Source organism: Lithobates pipiens, unplaced genomic scaffold (assembly GCF_037356315.1).
Source record: "Lithobates pipiens isolate NorthernLeopardFrog02 unplaced genomic scaffold, aLitPip1_a1.2 Scaffold_16, whole genome shotgun sequence".
In the NCBI taxonomy this organism is placed as follows: domain Eukaryota; kingdom Metazoa; phylum Chordata; class Amphibia; order Anura; family Ranidae; genus Lithobates; species Lithobates pipiens.
Window position 1 is genome coordinate 235,840,966 of NW_027507748.1, and position 20,803 is coordinate 235,861,768.

General features: G+C 43.3%; 1 protein-coding gene across 8 annotated transcripts in view; it reads right to left on the reverse strand.

Annotated features, from left to right (window-relative positions):
• The window catches only part of LOC143982457 (zona pellucida sperm-binding protein 3 receptor-like), a 633,312-nt gene that overhangs the window by 577,829 nt on the left and 34,680 nt on the right, over positions 1-20,803 (reverse strand). For all 8 annotated transcript variants that reach the window (XM_077481173.1, XM_077481174.1, XM_077481171.1 and 5 more), the window contains exon 2: positions 2,559-2,654. In XM_077481173.1, the coding sequence (XP_077337299.1) occupies positions 2,559-2,643 (85 nt within the window). In that variant the 5' untranslated portion in view covers positions 2,644-2,654. The remainder of the gene's footprint in view (positions 1-2,558; positions 2,655-20,803) is intronic.

Below are 20,803 nucleotides of genomic sequence, written 5' to 3' on the forward strand. Positions count from 1 at the left end.
CCAGACCCTATTAAAGTAGTTGTAAAAGCTGAAGATTTTTTACTTTCATGCACCACCCCCCCCCCCCAATACTTACATGAGCCCGATCTCAATCTAGTGATGTGCATGAGAGGAGCTGCTAGAGGGAGAAATTTTCAATCACAGCCAGTGAGGAGGGAGAGGTGGGCTGATCCATGTTCTGTGTGTCTTATGGACACACAGAGTGGAGCTCCGGACCGAGCACTCACAAATGCCCCCATAGAAAGCCGCTTGCTGTGGGAGGCACTCCGTGGGGGGGAGGGGGGGAGCCCAGAGCACCAGCGAGTGATGTGATAAGAGGGGACATGACATGTTTGTTATTTACATTTTTTTTTTTTTTTAATTAGCCTTAATTATCCACTTAAGTTGTTTTGAATGGCAACCCTTAGATCCGCATTCCAAAACTGCAGCATGCAGGGCACCTCAACATGATGCAGTGCCATGAAACATTAGATTTCCTCTATCAATTTTGCGTGTGCTGGAAAATGCAGCAAAATCATGACAAAGGAAAAAGAGTGATTGCCTAAACAGTGAGGCCTGGAATGATTGGAGAGGAAGGGAATTAGTGCAGGGCCAGGCATGACAGTGCATCTAGTTAGACACTAAAAGGGTTAAAAGAGATGAGGGAATAGGGAGGAGGAGCAGCATGGAAACTTGGGGGGAGTGGCCATATTTAAAGACGGGGCGGGGCCGAGGCAGTGTGCGGAGGAAAGGACAGGGGGAGGCAGTTTCTCACCCTCCCTCCCTTTATATATGTTGTCGGTGTTTGTTGCTAAGTGTTTTCTTTCTTTCAGGAGCGTGTGAAGAAGGTCGTCATAACAGTGAAAAGGAGTTGGCTGTGTTTTCTGTTGGTCATTGACGGTGGCAATAAACAGAGGTGATAAAAAGGAGTGGGGGGCTCATCAGTAGTATGTGCCCCTTCCGGTATATTCCAGCAGAAATGTGGAAGGAATAAGGTAATGGTTATACTGCAGGAAGGGGGGTTGTCTCCGAGCGGTTACAGCTGGAGGCCTATCATGTTGGAAAAGATCCCGCAGTGTATTGGTGGTAGATGTGGTGGAATATGGGGCGCCGTCAGTGACCAACAGACTGGGGTTAAAGAAAGGTTTGTTTTACAGTTGTTATATTTTGTTATATATATTAAATATATATTTTGGAGTTATTTATTTATATTGTTTAATAAAAGATGTCTGTTATGGCCATTTATACTCCATTTAAGGTGTGGTCTCATCATTTTAAGGAGGGTAAGTGAATTGGGGTTGTAGTATAAGTGGTTTAACAGTTATGTAAAGTGGGTAAATCTGGACTGCACTGGTCATGCCCAATTCTTTGTTCAGATACAGTCTTTTTATAACCCCCCAACTCACCTTAGAGTGCATGTAAAACCATATTTTATATTCAAAGTGGATGGTTAAACCCCCTTGTCAGTTTTTTTCTGTCTGCTTCCTGTCAGAGAGATTTCCTTTAATTTCCTGACCCAGAGAAACTAAAGGAAACAGAAAGACATCTCTACAAAGCAAAAAGGGAAAGTCCCTTTTAGACAGATGCCATCCACATTGCCCCTATTGGAGAATCCCCCCTCCTCTTTCTGTGACAGCTCATAACTTTCTGCACTGGAGACAATAATATCCAGGACAATGAGAGGTATATTTCTTCAGAAGGGACACAGACAGCAGTAAAAAAAAACTCACATAGGTTTTAACACTTCCTAAAAAAAACTAAAAAATACAACTTGACATATCCCATATTGGCTTCGCTCTATAAACAATTTTTTTGTGTGAGATAGCTACATGCACTGTCTGTAATAGTTTTGCAGTGTTAGGCCGCGTACACACGCGCGGACTGTTCGCCCAACTTTGTCCGTCCAACAGTTTCGGCAAACAGTCCGCTCAAACTTAGCATGGGCGGACATGGCCACACACGACGAACGAACAGTTTGCTGAAACCGTGCGCGATGACGTGAACGGCACGTACGACGGGACGAAAAATACGACGTCCTATACACTGCATTATAGCTTTCGGTGTGAAAATCCTTTCTGAGCATGCGCGCAACTTTGTTTGACGAACAAGCCTACACACGAGCGGACTGTTCGCTGAAACAAGGTTTCAGCGGACAGTTTTACGGAATTTCTGAAAAACCTTGTCCGTCAAACTGTCCGCTGAAACTGTCCGCTGAAAGCCCACACACGAGCGGACTGTCCGCCCAAACACTATTCAGCGGACAAAGTTGGACGAACAGTCCGCCCGTGTGTATGCGGCCTTAGGTTTGGAGATAAAATATAAAAGGTAAGGCCTTTTTTTGTTCTTGTACAATTTTCATTTAGATTTACCAAAACCATATAATATGAGATATAAGACTTTCAATTTGTATGCAATCAGGCAGGCCCTTGCACTACATAATTAAAGGTAAATCTAAAGGAAATTGAATAAGAAAATTGTATAATGACCAGCTTAAGCCTTGTAATTATCTAAGCTGTCTCACTTGGCTGCAATTAATGTTTAATTTACTATTGCAGTACACAAAAAAATGAAATACTTACCATGAATGTCATTGGTGAAGATTGTCAGATATGATACCAGAAATAAGATTGCATAGGTTCTGATAAACTGTGTCAACAAAGACATCTTTAGTAAACCTAGAAGATAATGATTTTCATTAGCATTGACAAATTTTTTTTTTTTTCAATATTGTTCATATTTATATGTAATTAAATTAATTTTAACAACAGCACTGCAAATGCACAAAGAGTAGATTTATAGAAATATATACTAAAAAATACTATTGGGATTGAAATAAGTGTGCATTTTAGGGCTGTTCAATTAGCAAGTGCAGGAATAACGTGCTGCGTACACACAATCGGAATTTTGGTTGGAAAAAGCTCTGATGTTTTTTCCGATGGAATTCTGCTCAAGCTGTCTTGCATACACACGGTCGCACAAAAGTTCTCGGAACTTTCGACCATCAAGAAAGTGGTGAAGTACAATACTACAACGAGCCGAGAAAAAGAAGTCCAATGCTTCCGAGCATGCGTTGAATTGTTTCTGAGCATGCGTATGAATTTTGCCCATCGGAATTTGTACAGACAAGCTAAACTTTTTCTGACCAAAAAATTGAGAACCTGCTCTCAATCTTTTGCTGGCCGAAATTCCGCCAGCAAAAGTCAGATGGATCGGACTTTTGCCATCGGAATTTTCCGATCGTGTATATGGGACAAAACTGTTGATTCTCGATTTACTGAAAAAACATGTAATTGACAAGAAATTAGAGTGTTTTATCAGCTAGTTTTATTCTCACTACGTATGCAAACTGCTAACTTGTAATTGGCTACTGTCTAAGCAAGGGTTCTCAAACTGGCGGCCCTGCAACTGTTGCAAAACTAAAAGTCCCATGAGGCATTGCAAGGCTAACATTTATAAGCATCAGAGTCATGATAGGACTTGTAGTTCCGCAAAAGCTGGAGGGCCACCAGCTTGAGACCCCAAGCCAAAGCCTATGTTTATTTCATAGAAATATCTAACTCGGGGAATATATTTTTGATATTGAGTTGATACACCACAATGCTGTCTGTCGATTCTCATTATTTTAAGCTTGTGGGGGGGGGGGGGGGGGGGTGGGGGGGGCGGGGATCTAATTCAGCATAAGGGAAACAAAATTCTGTGGCAGAGTTAACCCCTGGAGTATTATCAAGTAACCCAATAGCAAGTCTGACATATGAATAACCAGATTAGTGCAGTTTTGTTTTCTTTGTGGAGGTCTATATTTCTAATGGTTTCCTCATACAGATTTACTTTGCCTGCCAAGTAATTTAAAAAGGATATCCCTCTAAAATAACAAGTGTCTGTTATGTCTGTCATAACAAGCCTAACTAGCATGCCCTCCTCTAACATTCTATGTGTAATCATGGGTATTTTACAAATGAAAGAAACCAGGGTATAGTCCTCAGGATATTATCCTGAATTGTAACTGGTTTGGGGCACCACAACACTATTATATTTGTAAGTAAAGGAGGTGGCCGTCAAGTAGCTGTTATATTAAAATTCTGAACTGCACACTTGGCAAATGTCCCATAAGAACTGTGAGCCGCTGGCTTGAAGAATTGTAGATGGTGTAAATAAGTCACCTAGGTTTTTCACCTACAAACAGTAAGGTGTGAAGCAGGGTGCCCCTTTTACTCACCATGCTCAGATACAGTCTCATTAGCACACCCAGATAAGAGAAGTTTCCTTACTTTCCTACCTCACCAGCTCATAGAGACCACACCTAATGAGGCAGAAGTAGCTAGGCAAAGGATCTGCAACCAAGTGATAAGAGCTCCACTGTCAAAACCCTTGTGTTGGCAGCTGGGCAGGAGCCTAATAGCACTAATTTTCTCTGGAAGACCCAGCTACTTTGGGAGGCACCTTCCCAATTGCTATAAAAATACTATAATAATAATCTAGTTCCAGTGGGATGCCCCCCCCCCCCCCCATGTCCTTGGGTCCTGGATCCCTCTAGCTGTGCATCTGTGTTCCCAGAGCTAGCCTAGATTTCACTGAGAGGGGTGTTGCTTATTAGAATAAATGCAAGTAGCTGTTTGTATTCTGAACTGTGTTGCCAAATAAGTGACTCTCAGCTACACTTTGCTGCTATAGAGTTTTACGCTAAACAGCACCAGGTTAACCTGACTGAGCCACAGAGACATAGCAATGTGAAGTGTCCATGTTTGTGCAGCTTTCATAATGTGTTTTGTATTTGTAATCTGTGTATGAATGCTTTTTGCCATTCTGACCTTGTTTTGCATTATGGATTTCAATTTTGAACCTGTTTAACCACTTAAGGACCGCCGTATTGCCATTGTACGTCATCACAATGGCACAGGCAGGCACAAGCACGTACATGTAAGTGCCTGCCTTCCAGCGGGTGGGGGGTCCGATCGGACCCCCTCCCGCTGGATACGGAGGTCCGGTTCACTGCAGGAGCGATCCGTGATGAGGGGATGGTCATTGGTTTCTGGCCATCCCCTCTCGATCACTCCTGGCCAATGACAAGCTTCCTCCCCTGTGAAAATGTAAACACAGAAAGAAGGAAGTGATGTCAAACTCCTCGTGACGGTCTTTTTCACCGGACAGCGTGGAGTGAAGACATACAAGTAAGTGCACCAACAGTCCACTGACACATAGGTACACATAGGCACACATTTCACCCCAGTCACCCCCCCGATCGGCCCCCGACCCCCCCAGTCACAGTGTCACTAATTGCAGTGTTCATTTATTTACTGATCACTGCATTTAGTGTCAGTTGTGACTGTAAAAAGTGTCAGGGCAGCTAGTGTTAGGCCCCTTTAGGTCCAGGGTAGCCCCCTACCCCCCCTAATAAAGGTTTAACCCCTTGATTGCCCTCCCAGTTAACCCTTTCACCCCCTTTTACCAGTGTCACTAAGCGATCGTTTTTCTGATCGCTGCATTCGTGTCACTGGTCCCGCTAGGAAGCTAGTTTTTTTTTTAGGTTCAACGCCAGGTTTTTATAGCGTTAGGTACGCCGATAATAAAGATTTTAACCCCTTGATTGCCCCAAGAGTTAACCCTTTCACCAGCGATCGCTGTATAAGTGTCACTGGTGACGCTGGTTAGCCAGTTAGTTATTTAGTTATTTAGGTTCCCCATCAGGTTTTTATAAAGCTTCAGGTACCCCCATATAAATACCCAATAAAGGTTTTAACCCCCTGATTGCCCTTAGTTAACCCTTTCACCAGTGATCACTGTATAAGTGTTACGGGTGACGCTGGTTAGGTAGTTCGCTTTTTATAGCATCAGGGCACCTGCCATTTATTACCTCATAAAGGTTTAACCCCCTGATCACCCGGCGGGTGATATAAATTCGGTTTTAGGGTCAGAAAGGGTCTGCGTCGCCCCAGGCAGCGCTAGGTTAGTGCCAGTACCGCTAACACCCACGCGCAAAGCATACACCTCCCTTAGTGGTATAGTATCCGAACAGATCAATATCTGATCTGATCAGATCTATACTAGCGTGCCCAGCAATTTAGGGTTCTAAAAAAACGCATTGTTAGCAGGATCAATCCAGATACCTGCTAGCACCTGCGTTTTGCCCCTCCGCCCAGCCCAGCCCACCCAAGTGCAGTATCGATCGATCACTGTCACTTATAAAACACAACACATATAACTGCAGCGTTCGCAGAGTCAGGCTTGATCCCTGCGATCGCTAACAGTTTTTTTTGTAGCGTTTTATACAGTCGCTGACAGGCTAGGTGCTTTTTTACCTCTGAGTCTCACTAGTGTACCCCTAAATTTAGAGCCCAAAATGGCAAAGCGAAGGTACACTAGTGAAGGGGCCTACACGTTTCCCGGCATGACAGATAGTGAAGAGGAAGACACTGATCTGTCAGATTCAGGCTCAGAATACGAACCTGTAGAGGACAGCGCCTCCATGTCAGATAGCTCTGACGATGAAGAAGAGGTCCTTGCTAACGTCAGGCGTACCCGACCCCGATCTTCTGATGTTGTTGAGGTGCAGGAACCGCAAGTCCCTCGTATGGAGTATAGAGCCAGTACTAGCGCCGCTCTCCTTTTGGTGAACTGGCAAGCACCAGCGGCCTAGTACACCCTGGACGTACATCCAGCACTGCAGTATCACGTGGTGACGTGGCGAGTCCCATAAGTGCAGTTCAAGCTGGCGAGGTGGCAAGCACAAGTAGTGTCTCGCTGCCACCAAGAAGAAGACGAAGACAGGCCCATCGTTCCCATAGTGCCCTTCCTGCAGAATTTGCCAATCCTGATTGGGTGCCCACCACTTCTGCAGCACCAGTACTTCCCCCATTCACTGCCCAACCCGGTATTCAGGTGGATACAGATGATTTTACGCCACTTGATTTTTATTCTCTGTATTGTGGACCAAACCAATTTATATGCTGGTCAACACATCGCCGCTAATCCCCAGTTGCCGTCCCTTGCCAGAGATTGGAAACCAGTTACGGTTTCCGAATTTAAGACTTTTCTGGGGCTTTCCCTCAACATGGGCACACATAAATTCATGACGTTGCGGGCTTATTGGTCCACGCATCCGACTGACCACATGCCCGTGTTCTCTAACTCCATGTCCAGGAAACGATACGAGCAGATCTTGCGGTTCATGCACTTCAGTGACAATGAACTTTGTCGTCATCGTGGAGACCCTGAATACGATCGGCTCTACAAAATTCGGCCCCTCATAAACCACTTCAACCAACGTTTTGCAGACTTGTTTACTCCCCAAAAAGTTGTCTGCGTTGATGAGTCCCTGATTAAGTTTACTGGTCGCTTGTCATTCAAACAGTACATTCCCAACAAGCGTACCAGATACGGGGTCAAGCACTATAAGTGCTGTGACAGGGCCACAGGCTATGCATGGAGCTTTATGGTTTATGAGGGTAAAGATAGTTACGTAGAGCCGGAGAACTGCCCTGACTACATAGGAAGCGCTGGCAAGATAGTGTGGAAATTGGTGTCACCCTTATTCGAAAAGGGGTACCACTTGTACGTGGACAATTATTACACCAGCGTGCCACTGTTTAGTCACTTGTTTGATAATCAGATTGGAGCATGTGGCACCGTGCGACCTAATTGCCGGGGCTTTCCCCAGCGGCTTGTAGATTCCCGTCTTAGGCTGGGGGAGAGAGCCTGCTATCGGTGTAATAATTTGCTCGCTATGAAGTGGAGGGATAATAAGAATGTTTTCGTTCTTACCTCCCTTCATGCAGACACGACGGTCCAAATTCCTACGGCGACTGGTATTGTGGAGAAACCCCTCTGTGTCCACGAATATAACAAAAATATGGGAGGGGTGGACCTCAATGACCAGTTGTTGGCGCCGTATCTAGCTTCCCGTAAGACCAGACGCTGGTACAAAAAAGTGTCTGCTTACTTATTTCAATTGGCTTTGCTGAATGCTTTTGTGCTATACAAAACTTCAGGTGGGACTTTAACCTTTCTTTTCTTCCAAAGAGAGGTTGTCACAGAGCTTCTGTATCCAGACGGTTCTGCACCTCACCATTCCCAACCAAATGCAGTAAGCCGGCTGCATGAGAGGCATTATTCTTATGCCATCCCGAGTACCCCTACCCAACGAGCCCCCCAAAAAAGATGTCGTGTCTGTACCAAGCGCGGATTTAGGCGTGACACCCGTTGTTATTGTCCATGCTGTCCTGGCAATCCTGGTCTTTGCCTTGGTGAGTGTTTTGAACGCTACCACACACTAGTGAAGTATTAGCATAGGGTACAGCATTTCACAGGCTAGGCACACTAACACAGAGTCTCCCAAGATGCCATCGCATTTTGAGAGACCCGAAATGTTACAGTTGTTACAGTTTACAGTTCAAAAAAAAGTGTATAAAAAAAAGTAAAATAAAAAAACCAAAAAAAATATAAAATATAAAAACCAAAAATAGTTGTCGTTTTATTGTTCTCTCTCTCTCTCTCTTCTCTCTAATTTTTTATACTTTACTGTTTACTGTGTTTTATTGTTAACCATTTTTCATGTTTTCAGGTACGCTATTCAGCTGCAGCGTGGATTTATTTATCTTGACAGCAACAGCGTTTGCTCCCGCGATACATAAAGCCGTGACTCCAGTGCTGTAGGAGGTGATTTCACCACCACAGTTAAAAAAGAGCATATATGCCGAAGCATGAGGGCATAAGGGGTGGAGGAGCGATTTTGCTCCTAATGACGCGTACATATGGTCAAAATTCCGACGGAGGGCTTGCCCGTGGAAAAATTTGAACGTATGTACGCGGCATAACTTTTTTGCGGGAGGATGCCCCCATGCTTCGGCATATATATATTTTAGGCACAGGTTGTGTTAAAAAATGTTTTATTTTTTACTGTTTTTTTTGGCGTTTGCTTTGCAGGTATGGTATGGTAAGGTTTTACTGTTATACTGTAATGTTACTTTGTTTTAACGTTAACCATAATTTGCTTAGCAGGTACGCCATTCAGTTGCAGCGTGGATTTATTTATCTTGACAGCAACAGCGTTTGCTCCCACGATACATAAAGCTGCGACTCCAACGCTGTAGGAGGTGATTTCACCACTACAGTTAAAAAAAAAAGCATATATGCCGAAGCATGGGGGCATAAGGGGTGGAGGAGCGATTTTGCTCCTAATGCCGCGTACATACGGTCGAAATTCCAATGCATGCTTGCCCGTGGAAAAGTTCGACCGTGTGTACATGGCATAACTTTTTTGCGGGAGGATGCCCCCATGCTTCGGCATATATAAATGGTGCATGTATGTCCATCATTAGAAGTGGGGGGATGAAGGGAGGTATTCTAATGGTGGGCATACCCACCGATCAATCTCTTTTTTTTCGTTCAGACAACATGACTCTCAGCAAATAGCTTGGGGTGTCTACTTTCCAAAATGGGGTAATTTGGGGGGGGGGGGGGGTTTGTGCTATTTTGGCATTTTATGGCCTTCGAAACTGTAATAGGTAGTGAGGAGTGAAATCAAAAATTTGCGCCCTTAGAAATCCAGAAGGTGGCGATTGGTTTTTGGGGCCCGTACGCAGCTAGGCTCCCAAAAAGTCCCACATATGTGGTATCCCCGTACTCAGGAGAAGCAGAAAAATGTATTTTGGGGTGCAATTCCACATATAACCATGGCATGTGTGAGCAATATATAATTTAGTGACAACTTTTTGTAAAAAAAAAAATATTTTTATTTTTTGTCATTATTCAATCCCTTGGAACCAAAAAAAAAAAAAATATTCAATGGTCTCAACATGCCCCTCAGCAAATAGCTTGGGGTGTCTACTTTCCAAAATGGGGTCATTTTGGCGGGTTTTGTGCCATCTTGGCATTTTATGGCCTTCAAAACTGTGATAGGTAGTGAGGAGTAAAATAAAAAATGTATGCCCTTAGAAATCCTGAAGGCGGTGCTTGGATTTCGGGGTCCCGTACGCGGCTAGGCTCCCAAAAAGTCCCACACATGTGGTATCCCTGTACTCAGGAGAAGCAGCAGAATGTATTTTGCGGTGTCATTTCACATATGCCCATAGCATGTGTGAGCAATATATCATTTAGTGACAACTTTGTGCAAAAAAAAAAAAGTTTGTAATATTCCCGCAACTTGTGGCAAAATATAAAATATTCCATGGACTCAACATGTCTCTCAGTAAATAGCTTGGGGTGTCTACTTTCCAAAATGGGGTCATTTTGGGGGGTTTTGTGCTATTTTGGCATTTTATGGCCTTCGAAACTGTGATAGGTAGTGAGGAGTGAAATCAAAAATTTGCACCCTTAGAAATCCTGAAGGTGGTGATTGGTTTTCGGGGTGCCGTGCGCGACTAGACTCCCAAAAAGTCCCACACATGTGGTATGCCCATACTCGGGAGAAGTAGCGGAATATATTTTGGGGTGCAATTCCACATATAACCATGGCATGTGTGAGCAATATATCATTTAGTGACAACTTTTTGTAAATTTTTTTTTTTTGTCATTATTCAATCCCTTAGGACAAAAAAAAAAAATATTCAATGGGCTCTACATACCCATCAGCAATTTCCTTGGGGTGTCTACTTTCCAAAATGGGGTCATTTGGGGGGGGGGGTTGTACTGCCCTGCCATTTTAGCACCTCAAGAAATGAGATAGGCAGTCATAAATTAAAAGCTGTGTAAATTCCAGAAAATGTACTCTAGTTTGTAGACGCTATAACTTTTGCGCAAACCAAAAAATATACGCTTATTGACATTTTTTTTACTAAAGACATGTGGATGAATAAATTTTGCCCTCAATGTATGACTAAAATTTAGTTTATTCGATTTTTCTTATAACAAAAAAAGAAAATATCTTTTTTTTTCAAAATTTTCACTCTTTTTCCATTTATATCGCAAAAAATAAAAATCGCAGAGGCAATCAAATACCATCAAAAGAAAGCTCTATTTGTGGGAAGAAAAGGACGCAAATTTCGTTTGGGTGCAATATTGCATGACCGCGCAATTATCAGTTAAAGCAGCGCAGTGCGAAATTGTAAAAAGACCTCTGGTCCTTAAGGTGTTTATTGGTCCGGGGCTGTAGTGGTTAAGCTGGCCATTAATGCCTTAGAGGGGAAAGGAAGACGGTTAATCCTGCACCTCTCAGGGAAAGACCAGTATTACCTTGACAAGAGATCAGCGTTAAGCAGAGTGGGAGAATCCATTCTGCAAAAAACACTGGTGCAAGACATAACAGGAGATATATACCATGGGAAACTGGGCCAAGAAGGATGGCCTGGCTAAGGGGGGTTGGGGATGGGTGGCTGATGGAGCAATTTGTAGATAGACTGCTGCCCGACCAAGTTAGAGAAACCTTGCAAGAAAATGATAGAAGCCACCCCAATTTGAAATTTCACACATTTTTAGAACAAGCCATGTCGAGTCAGGAGCAAAGATGTACACCTTTGGGAACACCCATGTCTGTCATAGTTGGGAAAGTGATAGACCCACCTGCAAGCAAACAGATGGTTATATGGGAGGTGGACAAGAAAGACAGGAATACTCCTTTTCAGAAAGCAAACACTACCACAAAGGTAGCCAAGCACAGCATACTGAAAGAGGTGCTAGGAACATTTGCAATTGCAGGTATGGTCAGATGAGGGAAAGCTTCAAACAAACTCAATTGCTCTGCTGAGGCTGCTTCCACACAGCAAGGCTTCCATCGATGGACACCCAAAAGTAACTCAAACCATAGAAATAAAGAAAGGAGAGCCTGACCAAAACTGTATAAAAGAGTTCAAGATAATTTTAAATGTGAATTAAAACAGTCATATAAAAACTGCCAATGTATTTTAGGGTCCCCACCACTCCACCTTCATCATGGCTCAACAATAAAATTTGGATGGACTCCATAGATCTGTGAGTATTGAACTCTCCTCATGGAGGAACAACCTGGCAGCAGTTGCTGGCCAGCAATGGAGCCAACAAAGGTAGGCCAGGTGTTGTCATGAGTTGGGCCATCCCCAAAGAAACTTAGCTGTAAACAGAGAAAGCCATCAAATGAGAATGGCCTACTTGCAGGGGTCAAGAAATATGATGGCAAAGTGAAACAACTCCCTATTCAAGAAACAAAGATGTGGTGGTTGAGTTTTGTGCATAAATGCTTCGATGGGCAAGAGATTGTGTGCCTCTTCAATATTGGTTCTTAAGTCACTACACTACCAGAACTGTTTGAGGGATACTTTCAGAAGAACAGAGTGAGCCCAGACATGTCATGGATCTCAATGACAGCTACCAATGAGCTGCCCAAGAACTTGTCAGGATTACCTAACTGAAAGTAGAGATTTGGGGGAAGGACCTGTGCCAGAAGGGCAAAGTGATGCATGCCTCTGGGAGGGGGCAACCTCCGGTGATACTGGGCATGAATATCATTTGGAAATCAGGAGTTTATGCTCACCATGAATGTCAGCTGCCATCTTGGATTGCACAGCTTCACTGTCCTCATGGAACACTTGTCCTTTAGAAATGGCTCCATTTGTCCCTAGGTCCTCACAGTGATCCACTAAGGCATTGTACTAGTTTAAATCTTAAACTCCAAGATACTTCCACTTCGCCAGCTCACTAGGAAAGCAGATTGGGCCTAATAAGAGATGTGATTACCCTCAAGATGAGGAGCATAAAGCCTGAAGTGTTCCATGATGATCACTGTATGGCAAGAGTAGAGATAACTCATTGGTTCACAGAAACAAACTAAGAAAGGGTAGTAGTGGGGGGTGGAGCCAGCCGGGACATGGGAGGAGTGCAGGGACGGAGCTCTGTCTGCAGGCTGACAAACCTGCAGTGATTCTGTGACAGCGGCACCCAAATTTCAAGCAGAACTGCTGGGGATGTGTGCTGGGACCCCTCAGTCACCTCCGGGGATGGGAAAATATGGCCCCTTCTGGCCAAAAACGACTGGAGAACGGCTGGCACAATTTGCCTGGGGCTCTCAAAATGATGCCAGAGGGAGACCCCCCCCATCTATGATAGTGAAAGTGCTCCACTTCCGGGACCGGGAGAACATCCAGCGAGGAGCCAGAATGGGCCCTGAGTTTTGACGTCTGATGGCAATTGAATATCGATCTACCCCAACTTTTCAGCAGCCACCCATAAATAGAGGGCTTCCTTTCAGTCCATAAAGAAAAGATTGAGGGATCTCAACCTGATCTACAGCATGCTGTACCCATCTAAGCTGCGTATTGTGGAAAATGGGAAAACTTATTTTTTCACCAATCCTACTGAGGCCTCGGAGTGGCTGGATACTCGTGGTCGACAGAGGGATAGAGCCTCTTCTCGCCCACCCTGATACAAATGTGTGGAGCATGTTATGGGTGAGAGAACAATGGGGATGACAGGGATTGCCTATCTGGATGTCTCCCATGTTATGTTTTTTTAACTCTGATGCCCATGTGGAACAATTTTTGCACCTAACTGTGTATGTTTTTTTGTGGAAAGAGACCTGTGTCTGTTATTTCACCTTTGGGAGCCATGTTCCTGAATTGTATCTTTAAGGTTTACTGACGGGCAACCTATTCCTTGAAGGAGCTGACATGGGAGGTCCTTGGTTGTATTGAAACTGCCGCTGACATGTGCCAGTAGTATACGCAGAGTCTGCGGACTGCTCTTGATGCTGCAAATTCTAAATGTTTTTTTGATCTACCAAAAAAGTTTTCCTTTTGTATTTCCCTTTTTCAATTTTTTTTGACAGGAGAAATGTGCTGGGCCATACAGTGAGGCACGGTTGCTCTAAGGCAACCTGCCCTATGTGACAGCTTAAGTCACATCTTTGCTGCCTATTTGATCTAAGGTTAAGGGAATAAAGTGCCTGGCATGTTGGGGCTGAGTGCAGAGAGGGGGGTAGGGGAAGTTGAGATGCTCTTTATGTCGGGGATTTCATGTCTATTTTTGGTTGGGATTGTCCACATTCGGTGTGTGTGTCTGCAAGGGGTCACTTCCATTGTCATGGTCACTACGCTCTGTGCATATGGGAAGGGAAATCTGGAGCCCTTTTCTCTGGCTAGCTATACCCTGAGGGGGGAGGGTACCCCCAATTTCACAATTCTCTGTCATGGAGGTTTGTCTTAAGATTTTGGCCTGGAATGTCGGAGACCTCAATTCTAAATTTAAGAGCTCATTGGTCTTTGATTATATTAAAAAATGTAAACAACATATAATACTACTTCAGGAGACACATCTCCAGGGCTCCAGGGTTCTCTCATTAAAGCGGGAGCATATTGCTGGGGCCTACCAATCCACCTACTCCTCACATGCGAAGGGGGTCTCCACCTTGGTCACAAAGGCTATGCCCATATCGATACATGCAGTTCGGACTGACACTAAATGGAGGTTTGTTGTATTGGTGGTACAAGTGACTAGATTCCTAACAATTGTAAATTTGTATATACCTCCTCCCTTTTCGCTAGCTCATCTGGATGATATGATACAGGCTGCCTACGAGGTGGTGGAGGGGAGGATTTTCATACTCGGTGATTTTAATTCTGTGTCTGATCCGGCTTTCGATAGACTGGGAGCAGCATCTGGCACTGTGGCCCCTCTTGCGGGATGGCTGTCTACTCATGGTTCCAGAGATGTCTGGCATTTTTATCATCCTGATATAAGGGAATACTCCTGCTATTCGGAAACTCATAAGACGCTCTCCAGAATAGACACTATCCTGACTGAGAGGCATGGTATGGAATTGGTCAAGGGGGTTTCCTATTTGCCCAGAGCCCTATTTGATCATTTCCTAATGCTACTGGAACTTAATATGGGACCAAAGCCAGATTTACGAATATGGCAGATGGAGGGCAGTTGGCTCCAGGAGGAATATATAAAGATTAAGTGTATCAATCATTTCTGGGCTGAAAATGGTAATTCTGAATCCTCTCTTCTCCAGTGGGAGACCTTTAAGGCCATGCTGAGAGGGGTGTTTATAGCAGAAGTACAGGGGCTCAAGAAACAGCTTCCACAGTCCAACTCAAGTAGAGGGAGGTGACGGTAGTGGAGGCAAAATATTTCAGGGACCCCAGTAGGGACAGGTTACTGACTATACGGACCAGAACCAGGGAGTACAAGACAGTTCTAACAGATCGTACCACAAAACTTAACCTTGCACAATGTAGATGCATATTTGAATTTGGCGACAAGAATGGCAGGCTTCTGGCATAATTGGCGCGGCTGGAATATGTTCCACTCTATATTAAATTAGTGTATGACAACTGAAAAATATAAATCTGACTCAACGAATATCCTGAAAATATTTGTTCAATTTTATGAATTATATAGGTCTTGTGCTCCTCTGGGGATGGAGAAATTGGTGACTTACGTGGCAGACATTGATTTACCTAGGTTGTCTGAGGAGGACAGTAACACATTAGAAACCAGCATTACAGTGGAGGAGGTTGAGGAGGAGATTGCCTCCTTTCCCCCTAGGAAGTCCCCTGGATTAGACGGCATCCCCTTTGGAATGGTATAACACTTTTCGGTTTGGTATGGCCCCTTGCCTGCTTAAAATTTTCAGCGCAGCTAGGTCGGACGGTAGACTACCTCCCTCTATGAGGGAAGCCTTGGTTGTCCTGATCCCTAAAGGGGGGAATGACCCTTGAGAACTCCTATTGTCCGATCTCGCTGATGAATGTTGACACAAAAATTCTGGCCAAAATACTGGCAGGTTGGTTACAGTCAGTTACCCTAAAATTAGTAGACCAAGCGGGTTTTATTTAGGGAAGGTGTGCACAGATGAACATCAGGAGATTTTTCCTGAATCTCCAGACTGCTCATGACAGCTCCGGGACTAGAATAGTGGCCTCCCTAGATACAAAGAAGGCCTTTGATTTGGTGGAGTGGTCATATCTGTTCCAACTACTGGAGTCTTATAGCTTTGGCCCTGTTTTCATTTCCTGGGTATGGCTCTTGTATACAGACCCGTTAGTTAGACTGAGGGTTAAGGGCATTATTTCGGATTCCTTTCCTATATTTCGGGGCACCAAGCGGGGTGCCCACTTTCACCCCTCCTGTTTGCCCTGGCCATAGAGCCCCTAGCGGTCAAGCTGCGAACTACTCCAAATTTGATGGGTCTGCGAAATGGGGAGTTCGAGGAGCAAGTCTTGCTCTATGCGGACGACATGTTGTTATATCTGCAGGATTCAGGGCCTTTGCTTTCAGAAGCCTTCCGATTGATTCCGGAGTCTGGGGATTACTCCGTATTCCGAATCAATTGGAAAAAATCCTCTCTCTTTCCTATTGATGAGGCTGTGCCTCTTCCCATTGTCCACCTCTTTTAAGTATTTTGGGATTGAAGTTCAGCTTCCCATTGAAGGGATATTTAGCTTAACCGCTTTCATTCTTTAAGAAAATTCCATTTTGCGTCTCTCCAACATTCACTTCACAAATAGATATGCTCAAATTTTGCTAATCTAGTTTAGTTTCTCATGTTACTGTTATCTTCTTTAGTTGTTTTGTTTCTTGGAAAGCACATGATTTTGAGGAATCACTTTTGTTGTAGGCTGTACTTGTATATGATTGGATAATCTGTATGACACGTTTAAAGGGTGGTACTTTATGAAAGCTCCCTTTAAATATTCACACCAAAGAATAAAGATTAGATTTGTTTGGAGAGACTTTGCTGTTTTGTGTCATTGTCTCAATCGGCTAATCTCACAGGCCTGTGTGGGGATTGATCGTCACATCTTACCCGAGATAATTGAAGGGTTAACGACCTCTAGGCAATCTACATTCCTTTCACCCATCTCTAAATTTCTGGAGAAAAACTTGATGCCGGTTATGGTAAATTTTCGGGAGAAGGTACGGAAATGGCAGAATTTACCGTTCACCTTGATGGGTTGGGTAAATCTGTTTAAAATTATTTTTCTTCCTAAGTTTCTGTATATTCTCTCAAAGTCTCAATTTTTTGTGACCCTATGGGTCTTCAAGCATATTGACTCCATCAATGTGGGTTTTTTCTGGGGTTGCAAGGCACCCAGGGTATCTTTGGCAGTTTTAAAGTTGCCAATCACAATGCGAGAGATGGCCCTTCCTGACCTACGCTCTTACTTTATGGCTTCGCCAGCTATCCTTTTTGCACTGGCGATTTTTTCCACAACCTCACTAATGTGGGTAGAAATGACACTACCCTGCTAGAGGCAGCAGTTGCCACCTCACAGGAAACTCTACAAAATATGTTGTAAACTTAAGGGATCCTAGGGAGCTAGATGGGATCGGTTATGGCACTCCCAGGGAAAGTGTTTCACTTGTGCTCTCAACGGGGGAAAGACGATTCCTTGTGGTTATCTCCAAATAGCCCCCTGTGGTGTAATAAAACCCCTGAGGAATTTCTAAAATTACCGGATGGGCACAGTACCTGGGCTAGATATGGCATAAAATACTTACATCACATTTATCAGGATAATCTTCTTTGTACTTTTACACAACTAAGAGAACAATTTGGAGTACCTAAGATCTGGTTCTTTCGCTATGCACAGGGATTGTGTAGTTTGGGGGGGGGGTGAAATTATGGTGCAGAACATGGACTTGGAGAAGCTTCCGATTGATCCGTATCCTGCTAAGCGAATGTCTAGATACTATGGGGCAGTGGGCTCAGGGGTAATGACTACAACTTCTAAGCCCATGGCGTGATGGGTGGCGATTGTCCTGGAATTGTCAGAAGAACTGTGACAGGAGGTACTGGACACATATTCATCTGTTAGACTTTACCGAATGCAAAGGAGGGAATCGGCTGTCTGCCATAAATGCAAGGGGGCAGTGGGCACTTTCCTACATATGGTCTGGGAATGCGAAAAAGTGAGACCATTATGGTCGCAGGTGACTGAATTTATTTCAGACCAGTTTGATTTGCCTAACATTTGCTCCCCTCTATGATGCCTCCTTGGGGTTTTCGATCAAGAGGATATGAATGCATACACAAAACTGTTCCTTATGATCCTATTCTTTGGTGTGAGGAAACTCATTGCCAGACGCTGGATACATGACGAACAGTTGACGCTGGAAATGTGGATAAAAATAATAAATGCTGATGTGCTGATGTATAAAATGACATATGAAGCTATAGGGGCTCCCAAGAAGTTTGGGAAGTTGTGGTTTCAGTGGGTTGACTCCGAGAATACGATGGAAGAGGAGGGAGGGGGAGTTTCTCAGTTGGGGTATCCGACTGGTCTTTGGTTATGATTTAATGTTTTTTCTTTAACAAAAAATGAAGAAAAGCACATATACTTCACTCTATGATAGGGATGGAGTCCTGATTGGCTCAGCTAAGAGAACATTGATATGTACAACGTTATTGCTATTAATGGATGTTGGTTTCTTCATTGATCTGGATGTAACCCCTGTCTGATGTACTGTCTGAATAATATACAAGTGCGCAATATTATAATCTGGTTTGGCTAGGCTTGCATCATTGCTTCTAACTTTGCACATGTTTAACAAACTACAGGTTACAGTTACTCCATGTCTGATTGTTTAGCTGATTACCTATTCTGTTAAACAACCGCATCTAAGGATTAGTAAACTTCATTGTATTGCACAGTTACATAGTTACATAGTAGGTGAGGTTGAAAAAAGCCACAAGTCCAACCTATGTGTGTGTGGTTATATGTCAGTATTACATTGTATATGCCTGTATGTTGTGGTCATTCAGGTGCTTATCTAATACTTTTTTTAAACTATTGATGCTCCCCCCTGAGACCACCGCCTGTGGAAGGGAATTCCACATCCTTGCCGCTCTTAAGGCCCATACACACGATCAGACTTTTTGACAACAAACATGCAAATTAGCTGTTTTGGAGCAACATCTGACCGTGTGTATGCTCCATCGGACAAACTTTTTTGGTTTTCATCAGACTTTTGTTGGCTGTGCGAACGGACAAACTTTCTGGCAACAAAAGTCAGATGGAGCAAAGTCTGATCGTGTGTACGGAAAACCATAGGACTTTTGTACAAAGTACAAACAGGCATGCTCAGAACCAATGCAAAAGATCAGACAACAATACAGAAGTTGACCAAAGGTGGCGGTAAAGAGCAGAAAAACCACGTGATTTGGTGAAAGTTGGCTGAAAAAGTCCTGCCGTGTGTATGCAATACAAGTTCAGGGCCGACACCCTTTGTACAAAAATCCAAGGGAAAGTTTGTACAAAGTCCTATCGTGTGTATGAGGCTTAACAGTAAAGAACCCTCCACATAGTTTAAGGTTAAACCTCTTTAATTCCTCTTCTAATTTTAATGAGTCGCCTTGTGTCTTGTTAAACTCCCTTCTGCAAAAAAGTTTTATCCCTATAGTGGGGTCACCATTACGGTATTTGTAAATTGAAATCATATCCCCTCTCAAGTGTCTCTTCTGCAGAGAGAATAAGTTCATTGCTCTCAGCCTTTCCTCATAACCAATATCGTCCCGATCCTGTATTAGCTTTGTTGCCCTTCTTTGTACTCGCTCCATTTCCAGCACATCCTTCCTGAGGACTGGTGCCCAGTACTGGACAGCATCTGGGCATCTGCGGCCAAACCAGAGTCTTGCAGAATGGGAGAATTATTGCTTTATCTCTGGAGTTAATCCCCTTTTTAATGCATGCCAATATTCTGTTTGCTTTGTTAGCAGTAGCTTGACATTGCTTGCCATTGCTGAGCCTATCATATACTAGGACCCCCAGGTTCTTTTCCATTTCCATTTACATTAAATTTTTGTTTTTAGGTTTAGATATGCTTCAAAGGCAGGTGTGGGATGGGATTTTTATACTTCTCTGGAGATCAGCTTTAAAGTTTCTAAGTAGCAGTTTTCTTTTTTAACCAACAATTCTGTCACAGATTCTTAGCCATAACTCAGCAGCTTTCCAGCCTTCTAATCTCTGACATTAACACAGAACATGGGCTCTGGTAGGGGGAGCAGGGTAAGCTGAGCTCTTAGAAGAACTTGAAGTTCTTCCGTGCTTCTACTGGGATCTTTGAAGGTGAATTTCTGCGCAATGTCTGCAACTACTGAGGTCAGCAAGGACATGTTTTAAACCCAATTTACGACAATGAGGAATATTTATATATTTGAATGTCACTAGCCTGGTCACAGATTCCCTTTAAATTGTACCATCATCTTAGGGAAATAGGGAAATAATGTTCATACCAATGAACATAATATGATTGTAATTATTCAAATTTTTAAACGTCAAGCACCCAATGGAAATACAATAACAATTCATATTATGAGAGCGGATTTTCCCAGTGTTGAGAATCTCTGTCCAGCACATAGTTTGAGGCCAATTATTGTCAACAAGCATAAAAGACTTAAGAGCAAATCTGTGCAGTTTAGTTATAAAGCAATACAATTTTTGTTGCTGCAATAAAATGCCTGGCAGAAAAAGTAGGATTGCAAAACTTGAACAATATTGACAGAAGGCCTTTGTTAAAAAGTGTGGTTAATCTTTTTATGGTACAGTACTCTATAACAATGAAGAGCCTTGAAGAAAGCCACAGGAAATATCCTTTCACTTTCTCTTTGGATGTAATAGTTACATAGCAAGTAAGACTGAAAAAAAGACAGAATTAAGGTAAAGAGAAAAAAATCCTCAGAACCACAAACATTCAGCTAATCTAAAGAAAGGCATCAAACTCTTAAAAGCATGGCATACATAGCTACATAGTTGGTAAGGTTGAATAAAGAAACCAGTTCATCCAGTTCAACCTTTGGTGTGTGTATGTGTTTGTGTCAATAGTAAATTGCATATCCCTGTATGTTGTGATTGTCAAGATGCCCATCTAATCATTTTTTTGGAACTATCAACGCTCCCTGCTAATATCATTCATT